General features: G+C 56.7%; 1 protein-coding gene across 4 annotated transcripts; it reads right to left on the bottom strand.

Moving 5' to 3' along the window:
* Positions 1–762: 762 nt before the first annotated feature.
* ING5 (inhibitor of growth family member 5) lies at positions 763–21,153 on the bottom strand. 4 transcript variants are annotated; one of them, XR_009054984.1, is made up of 9 exons: positions 21,079–21,153; positions 19,022–19,093; positions 16,695–16,861; positions 15,452–15,563; positions 15,194–15,287; positions 10,031–10,128; positions 6,052–6,187; positions 5,885–5,946; positions 763–4,102 (listed from the first exon to the last, which is right to left on the bottom strand). XR_009054984.1 is itself a non-coding variant. In XM_057743860.1 (8 exons), the coding sequence occupies exons 1-8, from the start codon at positions 21,113–21,115 to the stop codon at positions 4,060–4,062; spliced, it is 723 nt and encodes a 240-aa protein (XP_057599843.1). In that variant the 5' UTR covers positions 21,116–21,153; the 3' UTR covers positions 763–4,059. The 4 variants fall into 4 exon arrangements, 3 of the variants coding, with proteins under 3 accessions (XP_057599843.1, XP_057599842.1, XP_057599845.1); XM_057743860.1 differs by lacking the exon at positions 10,031–10,128; XM_057743859.1 differs by lacking the exons at positions 763–4,102; positions 10,031–10,128 and having other exon boundaries at positions 4,116–5,946.
* Positions 21,154–21,354: the final 201 nt, after the last annotated feature.

Below are 21,354 nucleotides of genomic sequence, written 5' to 3'. Positions count from 1 at the left end.
GGCCCTCGCTCCCCAGGTCAGCGTGGCCACCCTACCCGTCAAGTCCGTCTCTTGCAATGACACGCTCGGGTGCTGGGACGATAACCACAGAGGGCGGTGGGCCCATCCAGACACGTTTCCCGACCACCTGATGGCCGTGGGCCCTCCCTTTGGCCAGGACCTCTGGGAGTCAGCAACAATGCCCATGAGCACCCTCACCCCAAAACAAAGAGCTGGTGCCTCCTTGTCCCAGGCAGGCACCCTGGCGTGCGTGGGGGAAGACAGTGCAGGGAGAAGCGGGTCACAGGCCATCCTCCAGAACCGCAGTCGTCTCCCCTCCAGCAAGGACCTGAGCCTGTGAAATGGACTTCATCTGGAAAATCAGTGCCCAGCTGTGCTCTCACCATGGTGACCACCCTGACTGTGAACACTCATCAAGGGAATGTCCTAAGAGCTCTTTAGCTCCCACAGCGGCCTTGGTGCCCAAGCAGGCCTAGAGGGTGAACGTCTGTTCCAGAGGAAGCGCCTTATGCCTCCAGAAAGCAACCCACAGCACCCTCTCTAACCACACATCTTTCTCATGAGCTTGGGGACCAACTTCTGACGCCACAACACAGATGAGGCCCAAGGCTGTCCACTGACCCAGGTGCAGCCCGGGGTCCTGCCCAGGCCCGTGGCAGTGACACGCTCCCCTCTGGTCCACTGTGCGTCCCCTTCAAAATTCTCCTCTCTGGACACGCCGCAGCAGTTTTAGCATTTCCTGAAATGATGCATTCTCAAACGTTTGTTCCAAAAAATACTTTATTCATTAAACAATATATCCATAATCTATAACATGATCCAAAAATACAGATATACATCTTTACATTATTTAATAAAAAGATTTACAATATTATCTTTCCTTTACAAAGAGAACATGAATAATAATTCCTTGAAAACACAATGTAACATTCATGTTAAAGCTGCATCATCTTTTGGGATGAGGTGCGGTTAAATGAACACCAAGGATACACGCCAGGGAGGAAGAGGCTTCGCAGAGCTCTCTCCCGAACGATGTCGTTTCTCTACACTTCTAGAATTTCTCTCGGCACAGGTAATGAAGACCAACCACTGTTCACTACAACTTGAGGAAAACCTGAAACCTTCCACCCACAAGTGTCCCAGCCCTGCGCCGGGGCGGACCCTGGCTGTGGCCACACGGGGAAGCTGCTCTTTGGACGGCGTTATTGCTCGAAGAAGGCCTTGCCGAGGGCTGCCGGTGACGGGTCAGGAGGCAGGACTGACACACAGCCGGCCACTGTCCCCACGCACCCCCGCAGCCCCCCCCACCGTCTCTGCTGCCTGGGGCCGCGTCCTGGCGTCTGCTGCCCTGGGCAGATGGGAAGCCACCCGGCTCACGTGGCCCTGCCAGCACCAGGTTCGTGTCCGCCTGCTCGGGGCCTAGCCGGCAGCGGGGACAGTCACCACAAGCCCCACGAGCTCGGCCACAGGGGCAGGGGCTCAGTTTAACACCTGCTTTTGTCGGTGCAGCGTGTGTTCTCCTGCAGAAAAACGAGGGGATGCTTCTCCAACTGCTGACGCACAAGACAGAACTGGAAACAAGGGAACGACCCCTTCTCCTCTGCATGAGAACCTCTTCCCTCACAAGCAAGCCCCATGCCTCAGAGGGCCTGCACCCTCGCTCGCTCAGAGACGCGGCGACCGTGACCTGCTGGGTCAGCCCAGGGCCGCCTCCAGCGCCAGCCCTGGAGCCCTGGAGCATCCTGATGAAGGCAGCGGGCCTCGGGGCGCGGTGCTCAGACGGTGCGAGCAGCTGGGCTGCAGCTGACCCCTCAGGCCAGGACGTCCCCGACCACACAGCCACCCAAGTGCCTTCTGACTCACAGGCAGCACTGGCGGTCGGGGAGGCATTTGGTTGTGGTCCAAACAGTGTTCCAGGGACTCCTTCTATTCTGCTCACGTTTTCCATTTTCTCCTAAGCTACATGCATATTATTTTGGTGATATTATTGTAACCAGCAAAAGTAAACACTAGAAACATATAAGCACAGAAAACTTTGAAAAAAAAAAAAAGGTCCACACATGGGATGTTACACAGTGACAAGCAGGATGACACCATCGAACTTTAAACAAAAACTTAAGACGGAGAAGTCGGTCATCCTTCCTGGGAAATGACCGCGGCCTCAGGAAACCGGGTGACAATCACAGCTGCATCGGCCAGCGACCTGTGTCCACAAACACTGTCACTTTCCCACGATAACAGCGGGTGCGAGGTGTTCAAAGATGAAGTGCAAATGTCAAATTAGCTTCCACAGAATCACCACAAACTTACGTACTTACCTACCTCTTCACAAAAGCAGGTAAAAGAGTGAAGAAAAAATTTTTCCACAATTTATTTCCCACCATCTTTAAACACCTGTGTTAACGAAAACCTCAGCTATTAACTACCCACGCTGGGTTTCTGGCCGAGGCTGAGACGGTGCCAACGGCACCTGTCCGGACGCAGACCCCCTTCCTTGGGGCAGCAGGGGGCATCGGTCCTAGCAAGCCGTGTGGCCCAGGGACCCCCCAGGGACGAGCTGCAGCAGCGGCCGAGCCCCACCCCCAGCCCGAGACCGGACGGGTCGCACGTGCTGAACCGACCTGCCCACGGTCATCAGAAGCACGTGCCGCTCCGTCAGCTCCCTTCGGAAAGGACAGAGCTGGACACAGGGGCGCAGGCTGAGCCCCGCTGGGCAGCTCGGACACACACCCCAGCCAGACCCCACTTTCATCTGCCGAATGGTAACTGACTGCGGGGAGCGGCCCCGTCTAGGACGCAGCCTCACAGGGTCCCCTCTGCTTTCCTTCCTCTCCTCGGGGGGCATCGGGAAACAGGAGGAGCATCTGCGGTGACAAGGCCGTCAGGAGGAAGCGGGAGTATCGTTGAGACAGCCTTCCTTATAAAGAAAACAAGGTTCTTCTAAGTCGGGAACCTCAGCCCAAGCCTGTCTCCTGCACTTCTGGCCTGAAGACAGACACAGGTTTCCCCTCTGCCTCCCGTAAACGCACTAGAGTTAGAGGCGCGCAAGTCCGAGGACACCTGCAGAAGTCACGCGTCGTGGACCATCACACAGAGAATCGACACACCAAGTGTATGCAGTCTCCCCCAACTCCTGCCAAGACGATGGTTCAGAGCTGGTCTGGTGAATGCTGATTAAAGAGAAAGGACACTCTAGTTTCCTAGCTTCATCCAGAACTGCTATTGCGGAACAAGAAATTCACAAATCACATCACATCATTGTCTCCTGGGTCTAAGCTGCTGATCTGCTGAGCAAATAAACAGGTTTCAAATCAGCCCCCAGCAGCCTGGACTCACTTCATATGCACACAGACACCATCTTCATGCTGTCACGGTAACACACCTTCACAGTAAAAACGCCAGGAATTCCCAGAGAAACAGAACCTCAGCCCGTCTGCTGGGCCGTCTCTCCTCGGTACCCCTCCTGGTAACTGACAGCCCGACTGCTGATGGAGAGCCGTTTACTCCAGAAAGTAAACCCCTCACGGAGGGAACCGGAGTCCAGACGGAAAGGCAGTGCACAGTGAGGCTGAGAGCCCCGCCCGCCCTGGGGAGAGCCGGCCCTTCCCAGGCTCATCGCCGGGCTCCACATGCACCGGCTCTCGGCGAGGGTCAGAGGTGCTCGTGGTGGCGCCGGGCTCTCGGGGAGCTGCCCCCGGAAACCACAGACAGACGACCAGGGCTCACACCTCCAGCTGCAAAGCGCTGGCCGTGTACCATGCACGCACACCCCACGCGTCCCGGGGCCACTCAGTGTGACCGCCGTGCTCGGGGCCAGGGGTCTGTACGAAAAGTCATGAGAATAGGAGTCGCTGTGGCAAGTCCCCATGAGATCAGTCCTCTGGGCAGCAGGGCTCAGGTGGTTTCCTGTTTGTTTTGGAAACATCCAGAATTACAACTGGCCGTTGAGTTATTAAATATCATTGGAAACAAGGTAGTTTTAAAATGAAGATAAGATATTGCAACATGAATGAAGGAATAGATTAACTTGCTCCTCTGGTCCAGGTGTCCGCCTCTCCCTTACTTCTTCTTCCTCCTTTCCTGAACACACCGTGGACAGAACCTGCGACGAGAAAAGCACAGTGAGGGGCCCTCTGCACGCGAGAGGCCAGAGCCCGCTTCCAGCATGGCTGGACGCTGCTGAAATGGCACCAGGACAGAGACCCCCACACACAGAGGGTCCGCCTTCCATCAGGGAGAAGCCCCACACGGCTGCCGCATCTGCGCGTCTGTCCTGAAGTCTGTGGACGAGATGCGATCAGCAAGCGAAACGGCGTTCACACACAAGCACCCCTCTCGATCAAGCTCAGCGGCCCTCCCTGTGCAAGGACAGGGCCTCTGGGACCAAACGGGAGGCGAGCAAGGGAGCAGGCACCTTCCCAGGCAGGAGGAGACCCCGCCCACCCGCAGGGCTGAGCGGGCCCTGCTGACCCTGGGCGGGCAGGGTCTGCAGCCAGAGACACAGGGGCCACTCTCGGTGCCCCCCGGGCCAGGGCCACCCCTGCAACACGAGGGAGGCAGCCGATTCCCGTGTGACGCAGCCGCCCAGGCCCCTGGCCACCCACACCCGGTCCAGGCCAGCGAGTGCGCACGGCCCTGCCGGGCCCTGGGGTGGGGAGCAAGGCTGCACCAGCAAGCACTGAGCACGGGCTCCGGGGCTCAGACCCCAGACCCAGATGGGGAGCAGCCAGCACAGGAAGTGGGAGCTGGGCGGCAGCGGGGTGAGGCCGCGGCAGGGTGAGGCCGCGCCCTGGCTCCCAAGCTCTGCACATCCTGCCCTGTTCTTGGCACGTGGTCGCGGACCCTCTCCTCCCTGGAGGAAACGATTTTCCAACAACTACTAGCTTCTTCCACCCAAAAGCCCTGCAAACAACTCAAAGCCACCACGTCCAAAATCAAACTCAAATCCTCCTCCCTGCCTTGTGCCCAGGGCCGGCCACACGCCCCTTCTTCCTGGGGTGGCAGCCCAGGAGCCCCACCCCACCCCACGCGGAACCTGCTCCCGGGCTGTCGGCTTCCACCAGCTCCTCCTGCCAGGGCCCGGCCTCTGGCCCGTCCTCTGGACCCCGCGGGGTGGAGACCACACATGGCTCTGAGATGTGCGTGCACCTGGCCTGCCCAGCCGTCCACTGGAGCCCCAGATAACGCAGACTGTCCCCCGGGGTTTCTCCTCTCCCTCTGTCCACACACGAGCATCACTAGAGGGAAACCGGGTCTGCACAGACAGGAGGAGGGCAGTGTTCCCGGGACGCCTCTTCAGCACAGGTCAACACAACCAGGTTCTCGACTCCCAGCACATCTTCTCGACGGAAGGAAACCCCTCGGCGCAGAGGCTGCCCGGCCACGCCCGCCTGAGACCTCCTAAAGCTCACACTCTTCATCTTCCGTCAGAGCCCCCGGGAAGGACCCCCCGCTCCTCGTTTGTGTCTACGACCACCTCTGTCTCACTCAAGACTCAGAACAGCCGTTGTCGGGGGAAGAGGAAGCGCAGGTCACTCCTGAACGAGGCAGGGGCTGCGGCACCGACGCTTCGCGCAGTCGAAAACCACACCCGTGACCTACGGTGGGCCGCCCCCGCCGCGGCTCCACACCTGCGGGGTCCCCCCCCCCGGGGCCGCGCAGCACCGCAGTGTCCACCGCTGAAGACTCCCACGTGCAACTGGTCTACACCCGTGTCGCCCAGGGGTCACTATGTCACGCGAGCGTCGTAATTACAGGCGGCGACCCCGCGTGAGGCGGCGGGTGTCCCCTGCAGCCCGGCCCCGGGGTAGGACCAGCGGCCGCAGGCAGGCCCTCAGCCCAGCCGCTCGCCCGGTTGCCCCGGGAAGCTGGCGCCCACACTGACCATTTTCCTTTGGGCTTCGTGGTCAGGTCCACACAGGCGAAGTGAAACCACTCGATGGGGCACTGCAAGGCAAAGGAGCAGGGCTGAGCGCTGCGTGCCCCGCCCGCGGCCCCGGACCCCGCCCCCCGCCCCGGACCCCGCCCCCGGCCCCGCCCCGCCCCACTCACGTCTGGGTTGTCACAGCCGATCATCTCCCCGTAGGACACCTGGTGGCACAGGCAGTAGGTGGGCTCGTTCGGGTCCACGGGCATGTCCAGCACGTCAGAGGGATGCACAGACAGGATGGTGTCAGTGAACTCAGACCTGCAGGGAGACGACACCAGTGAGCGGTGTCCAGACCCGTGTCCCCTGGGGACAGGAGCCATGCCCGTCCCCGCGGCCCTCCCCCGCCCCAGGTCAGCCCCCCTCGGCCTCGTGCGGCCTCTCTGGGGCCGGGGCAGGCACACGCCACCACCACCAGTGGACACCGGCAACGTCCGAGAACCCACCTGAGCCCGGCCAGACGGCCCAGGAGCCTGAACAGCCCTGCCGCTGCCAGCTCGCCCTGCACCTCCTCCCACAAGAAGGGCCAGTGTGTCCCGCCGCCGGACTCCACCGGCACCTTCGCCCAAGACCCACAGGAACCCCTGCTCCCCTCACCCTCCCCTGCGCTCTAAATCTCAGGAGCCCCACCCCTTGGGAGCCCCACCCCCCAGGACAGGAGCCCACCCCCTACCCAGAGGCCCGCAGTCATCAGAGCTGCCCTCACCACCCCCCAGGGAGGCAGCCTGTTGCCCCTGCCCCCCTGCAGCTGCCCCCCCAGCAGCCCAGCAGACCCTGCGCCGCCCACACCACCCTCCAGTCTGCTGCCTGAGCCTCTGCAGCTGCACAAAGGGAAGGGGCTCGTGGAACCAACTTTCCTGTCTCGTTATTTAAAAAAAAAAAACCACTGGGGACTTCCTAGGTGGCACAGTAGGTAAGAATCTGCCTGCCAATGCAGGGGAAATGGGTTCGGTCCCTGCCCCAGGAAGATACCACATGCCACAGAGCAACTAAGCCCGTGCGCCACAACTATTGAGCCTGCGCTCCACGGCCTGTGAGCCACAACTACTGAGGCCCACGCGCCTAGAGCCTGTGCTCTGCAACAAGAGAAGCCACCACAATGAGAAGCCCGCGCACCACAATGAAGAGTAGCCCCCACTCCCCGAAACTAGAGAAAGCCCGCGTGCAGCAACGAAGACCCAACACAGCTAATAAAATAAATTTAAAATAAAACAAAAAACAAAAAAACAACCGCGAGCTCAGGCTGGTGTAGACAGTAAAGACAGTATATTCCCACCAGTAGAGAAAGAAAACCCTCCCTCCCGCAGCCCCAAAACAAAAAATACAGGCACATATTCAAGCGCACGTTTGCTGAACAAACACAGCAGGTTCAGGAGCAACGGGCGAAGGGAGCGCGAAAACACGGCAGCCCCGCGCGGTCCGAGTGTACCGTCCAGGACGGGGCGAAGAGAACCTGGTCGCCATTGGAATGCACCGCTCACCTCTTCCCCGTGCACCAGCCCAGAAACCTTCTGTGCACCCTGGCCCAGCGAGGCACCCCGGCCGCCACACTGCGTCCCCAACACGAGTACACGTGGCCCCCACCCCGGGGGCCACCCTGAGGCTCTCGCGCTGTGGAGACTCTCGCGCTGTGGAGACTCTGCTGAGGACGGGACTTTTTCTCTGTAAACATCACAGAAACGTGTCCTGGTCCCTGTGCCTTGAAACTGCTTCAAGCACGCCACGAGCAGGCCCTCGGGCTGGGATGCTGTCTCAGCCACCCGAGGGGTCCTGTCCTGCCGTCAGGGGCCTCCCTCCCGGGCTCCGCCCGGGGAATCAGTGCAAATCCTCACGGCAACCAGCCACCCGCGGACACGCAGCTCTCCTGCGGTGCTTCCTGCCATGGGCACACACCTCGCCTCACCTACTCTGTGTGTTCTGCACGCGGAGCCTGACCACACTTCACAGCTCCAGCTGCTGCTCGGCCTGCACCCCGTCACCCGGGTTCAAGGGTGCTGGCCAGGTGCGCGGCAGCAGGAGAGGCTGCAGGGGCTGCGGGGACCACCTGGCGAGGACACCCCAGCCAGCAAGGAGGCTGGGACCCCGCACCATCGCCCCTCCAGTCTGACCGGGAGGGTGGAGGGAAGCGGCCGGGAGGTCACAGGGGCTGAGCCCACGAGGGCCCTTCCTGCTGGCCAGGCCTGGCCCTCGGGCAGGCCAGCGCGACCCCACAGGCAGCAGCGCCGCCGCGTACTCCCATGCCCCGGACGTGGGGAGCACCCTTCGCCAGGCCACCCCAGGGCGCCCCGCACACTCAGCTGCCCACGCGCGTCCCAGGCGCTTCCGGACCCCCCAAGGGCGCGGCTGCGCATCCGCCGCAGGAACTGACCCCGCTGCCCGCACGCAGGTCCTGCCTGGCTCACGGGCCGCCCCCGCCGCCCAGCCCAGGGGAGCAACAGGACCTGCCACTGACCCTGGAACCGCAGCGTCACCCCAAGGTGGGCCGTGAAGCCACAGCGCCCGCAGGCGGGGGACACCGGCCCGCACAGGACTGCGCCCCGCACCCGCCCGCAGCATGCTGTCCCGGCCTCTCCAGGTGCCCCGGGGGCCTGGCGCCCGGCTCACGTGGCAGAGCAGGGCCTCAGCGCCCCCAGCCCTTCGCCCTCCATAAACCGGGGCCGTCACGGCACCGCCACCCAGAGCGGCCACGGAGAGGAACCCGTTGACGCGGACGCGCAGGGGCCTGCCCGACCCACGAGGGCTCCGGCCAAGGCGCCGCCCGCCGCCCCTCCTCACCCGCCGCCGCTCGGCCAGCGCCACGCGCACCAGCCCGCTCAGCCCGCCCAGCGAGGGGAGAGCCGCGGGCCGGCCGCTCCAGGGCCTGCGCACAGGCGGCTGTGAGCCGCGCGCGCCACCCCCCAGGTCTGAGCCACGGCCTGGCGCGCGCCCGCGGCACCAGGGAGCCGGAGTCTTGTCCCTCCGAGGGGACTCGCGGAGGGGCAGGGACACAGCAGAACACCCGCCCGTCCCCAGAGGAGGCCGCGTGCCTCCAGACCCTAAGCAGGGAGGAGCAGGGCAGCTGCTGCCACCACGAGGAGAAAGACAAACCCCACAGATTGCCAAAGTGATGCTTTACAGACACGACAGCTGCGGAGCGACGTCCCCGGCCTAGGAGCGGCCAGCCTCCTCCCCCAGACCTCCCGAGCCAGCGGCAGGAAGGAACGCCAAGCGCCGCCCCGCAGGCAGCCGCGGGGGCGGCCACGCAGACGCTCTGGCTTCTCCATCAGGAGCCGGGAGGGCGCCCCCCACCACCCGGCCCCCGCCCTGCTCCACCTGCCTGGACCAAAGAAGGGCAGACCCTGCTGGAGGACAGCAGGCACGTCCCTCTCCACGGGCCTCCAAGGTCAGACCGCAAGGCGACCACGCGCCGTGAAAGAGCAGGAGAACGTGAGTAGGAATCCCGAGGAAAGCAGGCAGGCAGACGCACGGACGACCCAGATGCCAGAATGAGCAGAGCAAGGCTTTAAATACATTAGGAAGAAAACGTAAACGAGAGCGATGCAAACATGCAGACTTCTCCAGAACGAATGACAATCCACCAAAGAAGGAAGCCAACGGAGGCTCCAGGATGAAGACGACAGGGGCGGAGCTGCCGTCGAGGGAGCAGCGAGGGTGTGCGCGGCCGCGGCCTCCTGCACGGCCCTCCTCCGTGCACACACGCCGCGGCACCACGGGTCCCGAGGCCGGGCGGACCGTCAGGGGACACACAGACGTCCGGCTGCACGGAGGGTGGCTGCCCCGAGCCCGCGCAGCTCAAGCGTCCACTGCCGTGCAGACGCCGCCGTCCGCCCGCGGCTGACACAGCCGCCTGCCGCGAGGCAGAGGCGCTCCGGCCCTCCGACGGCGGCGCCCGGCCCGGCGCCGAGTGTCCCCGGGTCTACGCCCCGGGCGGCGCCCCCGAGCTCCCCCGCAGAGCAAGCCAGGAGGGCGCGCGGTCTGAACGCGCGGCCACAGGCTCCGCGCAGGCTCCGGGCCGAACGGCGCAGCTCCTTCCGGGAGGAAGGCCAGCGAAGGAAAGAAAGGGGGGGGAGAAACCTACACGTGACAGGGACTTAAAGGACTTACCTAAAAAAGGACCACGACGGGATAACAGGTCGGAACTCGCCCGCCCACCAGAACAAGCGGAAAACCAGACAGCTGTCGGAGACAAGCGTTTCCAGACCCTAGACGGAAGGCAGCACAGGACGCGGCCCTGAGAAGGTGAACAAGCCAGGTGAGACCTGCGACCCTCTCAGCTTTCTGCCTGGAGGCACCTTCCACACCAGCCCTGGGAGAGGAGCAAAGCACGCCTGGCTGGGAGGGAGGGAGAAATCAGGGAGAAATCGCGCCCAGGGAGGGCCAGGCCGCTGGAACCTGGGGGCAGGTGCTGGAAAGCAGGAGGCTGGAGCTCCAGATACCTGCAAAGGGCTCCTTTGGGGTTTTTAGCTAAAAATTCCGCTGCTTGCGCACAGAATGAGAATCCACAAGGCCAGGCAGAGAATACTCGGGGCTCTGTGAGCCGAACGATGCCCAGAGCTCACACGCAGCCCGGGCAACATCCAAGTTCCGACCAGCCAGAGCGGCGAGACCTCGTCACACACCCTAGCCGGAGGACTTAACCAACCCTAGAGTAAAGGTTACCCTAACCTAGCAATTGGCAAAATACAGCCCGCAGCTGGCTGCCTATTTCCATTAAAAAATGTTTCAATAAAGTTTTATTGAAACACAGTCACATCATTCATCTACATATTTTCTGTGGATGCTTTCAATATAAAACAGCAGAGCAGAGTGGTCTGCAAGCCTAAAATATTTACTATCTGGCATTAAGAAAGTCTTTTTTTTTTTTTTCAGCTCTTTATTGGAATATAATTGCTTTACACTCTTGTACCAGCTTTTGAGGTACACCAAAGTCAAGCTGTATTTATACATATATCCCCATATCCTCTCCCTCCCGCGACTCCCCCCACCCTCCCCGTCCCGGCCCTCTAAGGCATCACCCGTCATCATCCCTTTGTTATACAGCAACTTCCCACTAGCTCTCTATTTTACAGTTGGTAGTGTATCTATGTCTATGCTACTCTCTTACTTCAAGAAACAGTCTTTTTTAACAGACATTAAAAAGGAGCCTACAAAGGATCGAGCTGACACACAGGCAATTAAACTTCTTACCAAAAATTTAAATAAAATTTTTAATTCAACACCCATTAAATGGAGACAACAAAATCTTGATATTCAACCACACAACACTGACACTGTCGTAACATCGAGTCAAAAACTACTAGACACGTGAAGAAGCAGCAAAATGTGATTTACAACCAGAGAAAAAGTAGTCAACAGAAACAGACCTGCCAAACTCATCCAACCATTTGCATTAAATATATACAGCTCTATGTATGTCAATCACGCCTTAATCAAATGGCTTTTAAAAAAAAGAAATAGACCTGGAAATGATACAGATAGAATCAGAAGAGAAAATTTTTTTAAAAGCTATTGTAAAATGATACGTTCAAAGTATAAAGGAAAGTATGACTGTAATAAAAGAAATGGCAGGTATAAAAAAAGAAATAAATAGAACTTCCTGAGAAGAAAGTCTCTCAAATAAAAGACTCACTAAAGGAGATTAAGATTAAATTAGACAGCAAGGAAGAAAAGGCTTGAAGATAAAGTAATAGAAATTACCCAAATGGAAGCACAGAAAGAAAAGTTCTCACAAAAAAACAAGCAGAGCATCAGCAATCTGCAGGAAAACACCAAGCTCACACATACATGTGATTGGAGTCCCATAAAAAGCACAAGAGGGAGCAGAAAAAAATTTGAAAAACTGGCTGAAAAATTCCAAATCTGATGCAAACTATAAACTAGCAGTTCCCAGAAGCTCAATGAGCTCCAAACAGAATACACACACAAAACCCACACCAGGAAACACATCATAATTAAGTTGTTAAAAATCACACTGCTAGATGGAAAGCTTAGAAGCCACAAAAATAAAGCCACTTACATACAAAAGAACAAAGATAAGAATTACCACTAATTTCTCATCAGTATCAATGCAAGATGGAAAACCACAGGATATCTTTAGCGATGAAAGGAAAAAAGAAGTCAACCTAAAACCTTATATCCAACAAGAACATCCTTCAAAGACGGAAGTGAAATAAAGACATTTTCAGAGAAACAAAAACAGAAAATTCACCATCAGCAAATCTGCACTGTGAAAAACGTTACAGAAAGTTCTCCAGGTAGAAGAGAAACGATACCAGATGGAAATCTGCATCTACATATAGTGAAGGGCATTTGAAATGGTAAACATATAGACTGACTATAAAACTTCTCATATTTTAAAATGTGTTTAAGATAAACAATGGTTTAGACCTAAAATAATAACAGCAATATATTCAGAGGCTGAGGGCACATGCAGAAGTGAAATTTTTGGTAACAGCATAAAGCACAGGAGGTGGAAAACAACAGAACACCCCTGCAGGCTCTTACTTGAAACATGAAATAGTATAATATTATTTGAAATTCACTGTGGTAAGTTAATGAAACAGGGTGCACACACTCAGCCCTCAAAATGGAATACTGAGGGAATCTCCTTGCAGTCCAGTGGTTAGGACTCCACGCTTTCACTGCGGGAGCTCGGGTTAGATCCTTGGTCAGGGAACCAAGATCTCGCAAGCCTCGCTGCACAGCCAAAAACCAAAACAAACAAAACAAATGAATAGGAAATAAATAAAATGAAGACTAAGACTTCTTTGAGATACTATTGACACCCACTTAAACAAAAATGGAATACGGGAAAAAATACATGATTAATCCAAAAGAAGACAAGAAAAGAACAGATGGGACCAGGAGATATCTAATAACAAGATAGTAAATTTAAATCTAAGCACGTCACTAATTACATTCACTCTGAATAGTCTACATAGTGCAATGAAAAGGCACAAATTCCCAGAATAGATAAAAAGCAAGACAATTATTTACTGCTTTCAAGAAACTCACTCTAAATACAAAAACACAAACATGGTGAAAGCAAAAGAATGAAAAAGGGAAAAAAACACATTATGTAAAAACTCGTTGTAAGGCACCTGGAATGGCTAGAGTAATATCTAACAAAACAGACTTCAAAACAAAGAATATTATGAGGGATAACAAAATAAATAATGATAAAGGAGTCAATTATTTTTAAAAAACCTAAATGTGTACGTATCTCCAAATAACAGAGATTCAAAATATACGAAGCAAAAAAAACCAAAAAACAAAAACAACAACAAGAAAGAACCCGAAACATATGAAGCAGAAATGGACAGAGCAGAAAGGAGGACCAGACAACTCAATGCCTAGAGCTGGGGACCTCAACACTCCGCTCTCAAGTCACCTACAGAGCACGTGAGCAGAGCGTCTGTCTGCACGCAGGAAACCTGAACAGTGCTGTCCACCAAGCTACATAACTGACACTTACCCAACAGCACTGAGATGCACGTTCCTTTCAAGCACATACAGAGCATTCAGAAAAACAGTCCATAAACCAGAACACAAATCTTAATTTCAGACGATTTCATTTACAGAACATTCTCTGATCACAGCAAAATTAAATTAGAAACTGAAATCAGAAAGTTACCTGGAAAATCACAGATTATTTGGAAGCTGAGAAACATACTTCTACATAAGCTATGGATCAAAGAAAAATCACAAAAGAAAATTTTAAATATTCTGAATGGAATAAAAACACAACATATCAAAATTTGTGGGATTCAGCTAAAACAGTAATTAGAAGATAATCTGTAGCTTTAAATATGTTAGAAAAGGAGGAAGGTATGAAAATCAATGCTCTAAGCTACTTCCATCTTAAAAAGCTAGAAAAAGAAAAGCAGTAAATCCAGACTAAGTAGTAGGACGGAAAGAATAAAGATATGAGCAGAAATAAATGAAACAGAAAACAAACAGTAGAGAAAAAATTAAAGTCAATGAAACCAAAAGCTAGTTTTCTGAAGAGATCAAGGCAAAATGAGAGAAGATATAAATCACCAAGAGCAGGTCTGAAAGAGTGAGCACCAGAACAGACCCCACAACATCAGGAGAATAAAGCAACGCTATGAACAACCAGGTGTCCGTGAGTATCACAACTGACACGAAACAACAAATTCCTTGAAGGACGTAGGTTACCAAAACTGACTCAAGAAGCGATAGAAAGGCTGACTAGTTCTATAACTGTGAGGAAACTGAATACAGCATCAAACTGTATACTTAAAATGAAAACATTTTATTGTACGCAAATTATTCCTTATTGAAGTTAATCTAAAAGGTAAAAAAAAAAACAAAAAAACAAGACTAAACTACAGTGTCCAAGACTGCACGTGTGGGGGACAAAACTACAAAGAGAATGGAAGTGACCATCCTGTCCGTCTGGGCTGTGTGTGTCTGGGGCTGGGGGAGGAGGTGGTGACTCTGAAGGGGCACAGGGAGGGGCCCCCCAGGGACCATCAGTCCGGACCAGGCAACGAATACAAGGATATGCCTCTTGCAGTAACCATTAAACGACACGTCTGTTGCGTGCTCTTCTGCATCAGTGTACCGCTCTATAATACAAAGATGTTACCTGGGTGGTTGTTATCTTTTTAAAGATAAAAGTTTAAACACCAAGTTTAAGAACCAAAACTTGTTTTGTCAAGAACCACTCTTCTGAGCGCTCCCCGTAACTGTCAGAGTCACCTCCAGAGAAGCCACTTGGCATATTTCAGCATCTTCTGTGAAGCAACGTTACACCAGCGTGGGGGATGAAGCTATCTCGGGGGGTAGGCGGTAGCGAGTGAGAGAGTGCTTTAAATGAAATATTGTGAAGTTCAAGTTAAATGACATGGATATTTAATAAACGCAGTCACGCAATTTAAGAGTGAATGTATCTAAAACGCGTGTTCACCTATAAAATGACCAACGGGTATAGGTTCAACTGCTAGAAAGTGGCCTAGCTCGAAGCGCGCCAAACGTCACCGCACTCCTCGGGAGGCGGGGCACGGCGGCCAGGAGAATGGGTTCCGGAGGCAGACGCCCCGCCCCCCGCACGCCAGCTCTGAGGCCTTGGGCTCCACGGTCACGGTCACAGCGGCGCTGACCCCACGTAGGCAAGGGGAGGAGCCACAGCACCCCGCGCACAGGTGATCGCGTCCTCAGCCTCAGCAGTCGCCGCTGCTTCCATCCTGAGCAGATACCAACAGCGCTCTTTGGGGAAAAGGAGAAACAAAAGGCGCCTCTCACCCTCCTTTATGCTTCTTCTTCTTCGGGGTGTCTTCTTCTGAGGTCCTCCTGCCACGGCCCCGGGAGCCCCTCTTTTCTTTCTGGCCTCGACCTTCTGAAACAGTAAAGACCCCAGCTTTGTTCACAGCCTGCCCTGAAGCAGGACAGAGTTTACCCAGACACGGTACTTTCCACAGTGTTCCTAACACATGTATCAAACAAAATTCTCCGAACTCCACAGTTAACAGTAACAAAATGAAGAAGAATTAGCAGACTTGCTTTTTAGCCCCCGTCCTCCGGAGCCTTCGAAGTCGCTGCCCTCCAGCTTGTCCTTCAGGTCCGCCTCGAAGCGAGCCAGGTCCGCGTCCAGCCTCCGGATGTGCTTGTCCACCTACACGGGGGGAGGCACACAGGTTCTGCTCGGAACGCGGAGCAAATCACCCCGGGACTCACAACTGCTCCTGCCTTCAAGCAGAAGGCACCGGCTGGCCCTGAGCTGGGTCTTGCGTTCACAGCGCTCTGCTGGGACAGGGCCTGCTGCTCCCAGGTGGGTGCGAGGGTCTCTTCCCCACATCTGACACACCAACAGCGTAAACTCCACTCAGGAGAAAACCTCGAAGGAAGGCAACGATGAGAGACAGAGCTGTGAGACGCAAGGCAGTAAGGGCTGAGGGCATCTGGTGCTGGACCCCGACATAAAACGTGAAGAGCTTTAGGCTCAGGATGGAGCTGGGAAGAAGGGCCGCACAGGACACCTGCCCGTGACAGAGGGGACGCTCCTGCTGAGCAGCCACAAGGACGCCACGAGAAACAGCGCCAGCTGACTGGTGACCACCGCCCGCCGCCACCCATCACAGCCCCACCTGGAAATGAACCAGTCCCAAGCTTCGCCGCGTGTCAGAGAGAAAACAGGACTGTCTTGAGGATGCTGATCACAGCTAACTCATTGGAAGACAGGCTGCTTATTTACGCAAAGGATTTAACGCTTTGGAGCATCAAAATCCCAAACCTAAGCATTAGGCTCTCCTTCTGGAGGGTTCTTTCCCAAACACACCTGAACTCAGGCTTTAAGAAACCCCAGCTTGTCTTACTGGGGGAGGCAGGACGGGGAGCCTCACGACACAACCCCGCGTGCGTCGCAGGACCACGGCTGTGTACCACCTCGCCAGCCCCAAGAGAAGCGGACTCGAGAGGGAAACTGCACAAAACAAATTCTAGGACTTTACCTACAGCCAACAAAAACAAGCACTAAGACGTGTGTATACATTACATGTATCACGTATATACATAAAAACCAACACGCAAAAGGGGCACAGGACACGGGACTGCGGTCACGGTCCCAGGAGGAGGACCCCTCCAATGTGCACTTTTTCTAGAAGCATCACCGCCCTACCACAGCCCGGCCTCCACCTCGACGCCCCGTTTCCGAGCAGGGCCCCCCCCCCCCCCGCCCCCGTGCGTGAGAGGGAGGCGCGTGTCCCTGGGGAGGCCCGGCCCTGCCCCGGCCTCCCCACCTCCTCACCATCTCATAGGTCTGCATGGCCAGCTGCACCTTGTCGTCGCTGTACTCCTTGCACTTGCTGTAGGCGCTCTGGATCTTCTGCAGGTGCTCCACGCGCTGGTCCGGGGACAGAGCCTTCACTGTGGAGATGTACTCTGCGGCCAGGATGTCAATCTCGGCTTTCTTGTCTGACAGAGAAACGGGCGAAAGGCTCGTCCCTGCGTGGGTCCCAGGACGTGCTCACCAGGCCCACAACAAAGCCTGGAAACGCCAAGTTCCAGCAAAGTGGTGGCCGGCCCGAACCGGCCGCCGGCGGGGGTGGGGGGCACAGCCTTCCCAGACACTTTGGATCAGGGACGGGGCAGACGCTCTGACCGGAGCAGTGCACCCAGGACAGGCCCCATGAATCATGTTGCCCCAGCAAAGGTTCACGATGCTCTCTTGGCCTCTCAAGAGTCCCTGTCTGAATAATACACGATGTGCTCACCTCACCTATGACCTGGCATGCTACTCTTAGGTACATACCCTGAAGACTCAGAGGCCAGGGTACACATGGGAAAACACTCACAACTGCAGATAACAGGCAACAACCCAAACATCCAATCCACAGCAAAGCAGACAAACAAACTGTGGTCCATTCACACAACAGAGCGCTGCCGGGCAACCAAAAGACACGACAACATCGCTCCATCCCACAAAAGGTGACACCGGACAAGAAAAGCAAGACACAGAGAACACACCATATGGTTCCACGGACATTAAGGGCAGAAACACACACAACTCTGAACTCTTTGGTTTAGAGAGGTGAGTAAACTATTCTTCTTGCAGGTGAAAACTCAGGGTGCACCTCTTGGGGAAGCGGGGCCTGCTCAGCAGGATCACACAGACCCTAGGCACCAGAGGCTCTACTTCTCCATCTGGCGAGATGTTCTCCGCGTGTTGTTTGCTAAGCAATCCATGAATGTTTATGCTCACTTCCGAGTAATGCTTTACCTCACAGTAAAAGAAGTCTCTGTATTCACTAGTCGGGAAGCTGTACCTTAGTGAAAAACCACTGCTATTTCAATCTTGCAAAACATGTGCCCAGCACAATGAGTGAAAAAGTGCCCACACCCAAAAACATCACCATGAAATGCAAAAACCTCAGGGATAAAGAGAAAAGCCTAAAAACTTCTTAACAGGAAAGGGAAAAAAAGATCGCATGTTCAAAGGATGAGGAATACAAATGACATCAGACTTTTCAACAACAACACAGAAACCAGGAGACAAGCAGCAGCACCTGCCACATTCTGGGGGAAATGGCTGTCAATCCAGAATTTTATAACCAGCCAAACTATTCAATGCTGCACTTTCAGACACGTGACGTTATAGGAAATTTACCCTCCCATGTGCCCTTTTTCCAAAAGCTCCCCGAGAAAAGGCTCCTCTCAAACAAAGAGACAAATCAAGAAGCGGGATGTTTACAAGCTAGGAAACAGGACTCCACACCCAGAGGAGCAAAGGGAGAGCCTAGGAAGGCCTAAGGCAAGGCACACGCAGCAGGTCCAGGAAAGTCGACCCGGACGGGACGGCAAGACGGGGGCTCCAGGAGAGAGGTCTCCTTGGAGAGCACACACAGAAGTGGCAGGTAACTGGGTGCAGCAGGCACAGTGAAAACGAGGAAAACAGAACCAGCAAGCAAAGCAATTAAGAATTCCGAGAAAAAGATGGTTACACCAAACAGCGCACGTGAGCACAGCCTGTGGTAAACTACCGACATAGCAGCCCCGAAAGCAACAGCACCACGGGACAGCATAGCATCAGCACAACTCAAATTCTAGCCCACTACACCCAGGAGACGGGGGTGGGGGGGAGCTGTGGGTGCACACACCAAGCAGGATGCAACCGCACTCGTAAACCTTCACCTTCTGCGATAACTGAACAGATAAAGTCTAAAACCAAAAGGAAGTAAAGTAAGAAATAGCAGCAAAAATGATCTGTTTAGACACAGGGAGTTAAATACCAGAAGATCCAAAAGCACTACCTGTTTAAACTATGTACACATAGTCTGAAAATGGAAAATACTCTACAGGAAAGAAAAGGTAACGAACATTTCGACTGCAGGAGGGGATGACAGGTATAAAGATGTGACATGGAGGTGTGCAGGAATGCAAGGGACTGAGTTTGATTTTAAAGACTCGGCACTCTCTCTGAGACACCAGCCAACGCCCGCAGCCCAGGGCTGGATGGCAGTCCCACTGCCCCCCGTCCCTGGAAGACCAGTGCCCCCCCCAGGATCCCAGTGCTCTGCTCCCGGCCTCGGGGAGCCGGTCCCCCCACCCTGGCTATACTGAAGGGCCTAAACCCACCTTCTGTCCTCTGGTCCAGCTCTCGCATCAGCTGGAAGTTCCGCTGAAGCTCACAGGGAAGATTCTCGATGCCTGAAACACAGACACATGCTTCTCAAGAGCACGGCAAAAAAAACCACCTTCCAAACTTCATACCTCAAGGCTCCAGATAACGAGCCCACCCTGGCTTCTGTCTCTGTTAGGGCTCAGAGAGATGAGCCGCCAGGTATCTTTTTTCAGGGACGTGTGCCAGACACAGCACACACACTGCGAACAGGCTGAAGCGCTGCAGAACTCATCAGAAACTCGAGAAGTCAGAGGCGAACAGAAGGCAGACGCAGGAAGACGCCCGTGCGACTCTCCCACTGCAGTCCCCAGGCCACTCCTCCGCCTGCAGACACCCCACCACGGCAAACAAGCCCAAACCCTGGGGTCCTCCTTGCTCTCACCCCACTCTACTCTGAACTCAGGGTGTCAGGTGGTGTCTACCAGGGCTGTGCAGTGGAACTCTACCCCAAGACGGAGCTTTCCCACACAGGGTACTGGCCACGCGGGGGCTACTGAGCACCTCAAATGGGGCCAGTACACCTGAGGGACTGAACTTCTCATTTTACTTGAGTTTATTTAAAATCAGACATACACCTGTGTGGGACAGCACAGGTGAGGGTCCTGCCCCACGCCGCTCGCCTGTCCGCACAGCCGGGTTCCCCACTGCCCGCAGCTGGGACGGGTTCCCCCACAGCTGACCACGTGAAGAGCTCCACCTAACCATGCAAAGCTGCTGCCTAAGCTCCACTGCTTCCCAGCTCCCGCCGAGAGCGGCACAGACCCACCCGCAGCCCACCACGCCCTCCGGGGGGACCCCCCTGTTGTCTTACCGGGGCTCTCAGGACAGCAGCCCCCCCGACCCAGGACAAGTACCACGTTCCTCAGAGCCTCCTCCTGGGGCCCACCAGGCAGGCACTAGATCAGCACGCCTCTCCAGTGACAAAGGTAGGGAAGCCCCGCCCTCCACCGCGCTCTCCCACCCAGGACCCTGCGCTCAGGTGGGGCCAGGACCAGGTGACCCCCTTGGGGAGGGCTAGGTCCCCACTGTCTTCCTCGGAGCAGGGCTTCACTCCCCGCTCTCAGCCTCCTCGGGTGGTGCGTGTGAAAATCCCCAGGGCAGCACCGTGCCCCGGAGCCCCCGGGCGCAACCCCCAGCAGCCCCGCCCCAGGCCGCGCCCCCGCCAGGGCAGACCGGAGTGGGACCGCAGGGTGTACGCGGGGGGCCTCCACGACCCAGTGAGTGACCCTGACAAGCTACTCGGCCTGTGCAGGTAGCATCTCCCCCTCTGCGGAAGGCGGGAATAACCCCGAGCTCAGCCGTCCTCCAGAGACTGCGACCTGCGCGACCCCTCGGACGTCGGCCCACTGTGATGACCGCTGCCCCCAACACCCTGCCCAGCCCTCTAAGCAGCGCCCCCACCCCCCGCGCAGAGACAGGCGCCCGCGCAGACCTTCCGCGCCAGCGCGCCTCGCAGATGCACGCACCGAGGCCTGGAAGCGGCTCCCAGGTCAGAGCACAAGCAGGCACAGAACCAGAACCCCCGGGCCCTGGCCCCCCAAATCCGGCCCAGAGTCCCAGGGGATGGGGACTCAACCACCCGAGTGGGCGACCGTGGTGGGGGCGGGTCTGGAGCCGGGGCCGAGAGGGCGGGGCCTAGTCGGTGAGGGGCGGGGCCCAGCCCAGCAGCACGGGTCCCGGCGCGGAGAGGCGTGGCCTATGGGGAAGTGGGCGGGGCGACGCCCGAGAGGGCGGGGCGGAGCCGTGCTGGCCCCGCCCAGCACCCGCCGGCCCCGCCCCGCTGTGACGCACCTGGAATTGGCGCGGCCGTGAAGCCAGGAGCCCGCGCCGCACCCCCCCGCCCCTCCCTCGTGGCCCCACCCGCCCCTCGCGCGCGCCCCCGCCGCCCCAGGGCCGCCTCGCCGCCCCCACGTGCCCCGGGGCCCACGCGCGGAGCCCAGGGCGCGGAGGGGGGCGCGGCGGGGGCGGCCCGGCGCGGGCGGCGGGCCCCGGGGGCGTGGGGGGCGCTTACTGTCCAGGTAGTGCTCCAAGTACATGGCGGTCGCCATCTTCGTCCGCGGCCGCGCTCCAGGTCTGCGCGGGCGGCGGCGCCGCGAGAGGCGGAGGCGGGGCCAGCGCGGTCCCTGGTAATGAGCCCCGCGTGCCGATTGGGCGGCAGCCGGGGCGGGGCGCCGCCTGAGCCCGCCCCCCGGCTTCCGCTCGGGGCCGCGCGCGGCGTCGCGCGGAGGGGCGGGCGCGGAGGGGCGGGCGCGGGGCAGTCGTTTCGTCGCGGACCGCGCGCGCTTAA

The sequence above is a fragment of the Hippopotamus amphibius genome, chromosome 8, assembly GCF_030028045.1.
Source record: "Hippopotamus amphibius kiboko isolate mHipAmp2 chromosome 8, mHipAmp2.hap2, whole genome shotgun sequence".
In the NCBI taxonomy this organism is placed as follows: Eukaryota; Metazoa; Chordata; class Mammalia; order Artiodactyla; family Hippopotamidae; genus Hippopotamus; species Hippopotamus amphibius.
The sequence above is the reverse complement of the archived record's forward strand: the minus strand, read 5'-3'. Positions and strand labels throughout refer to the sequence as shown.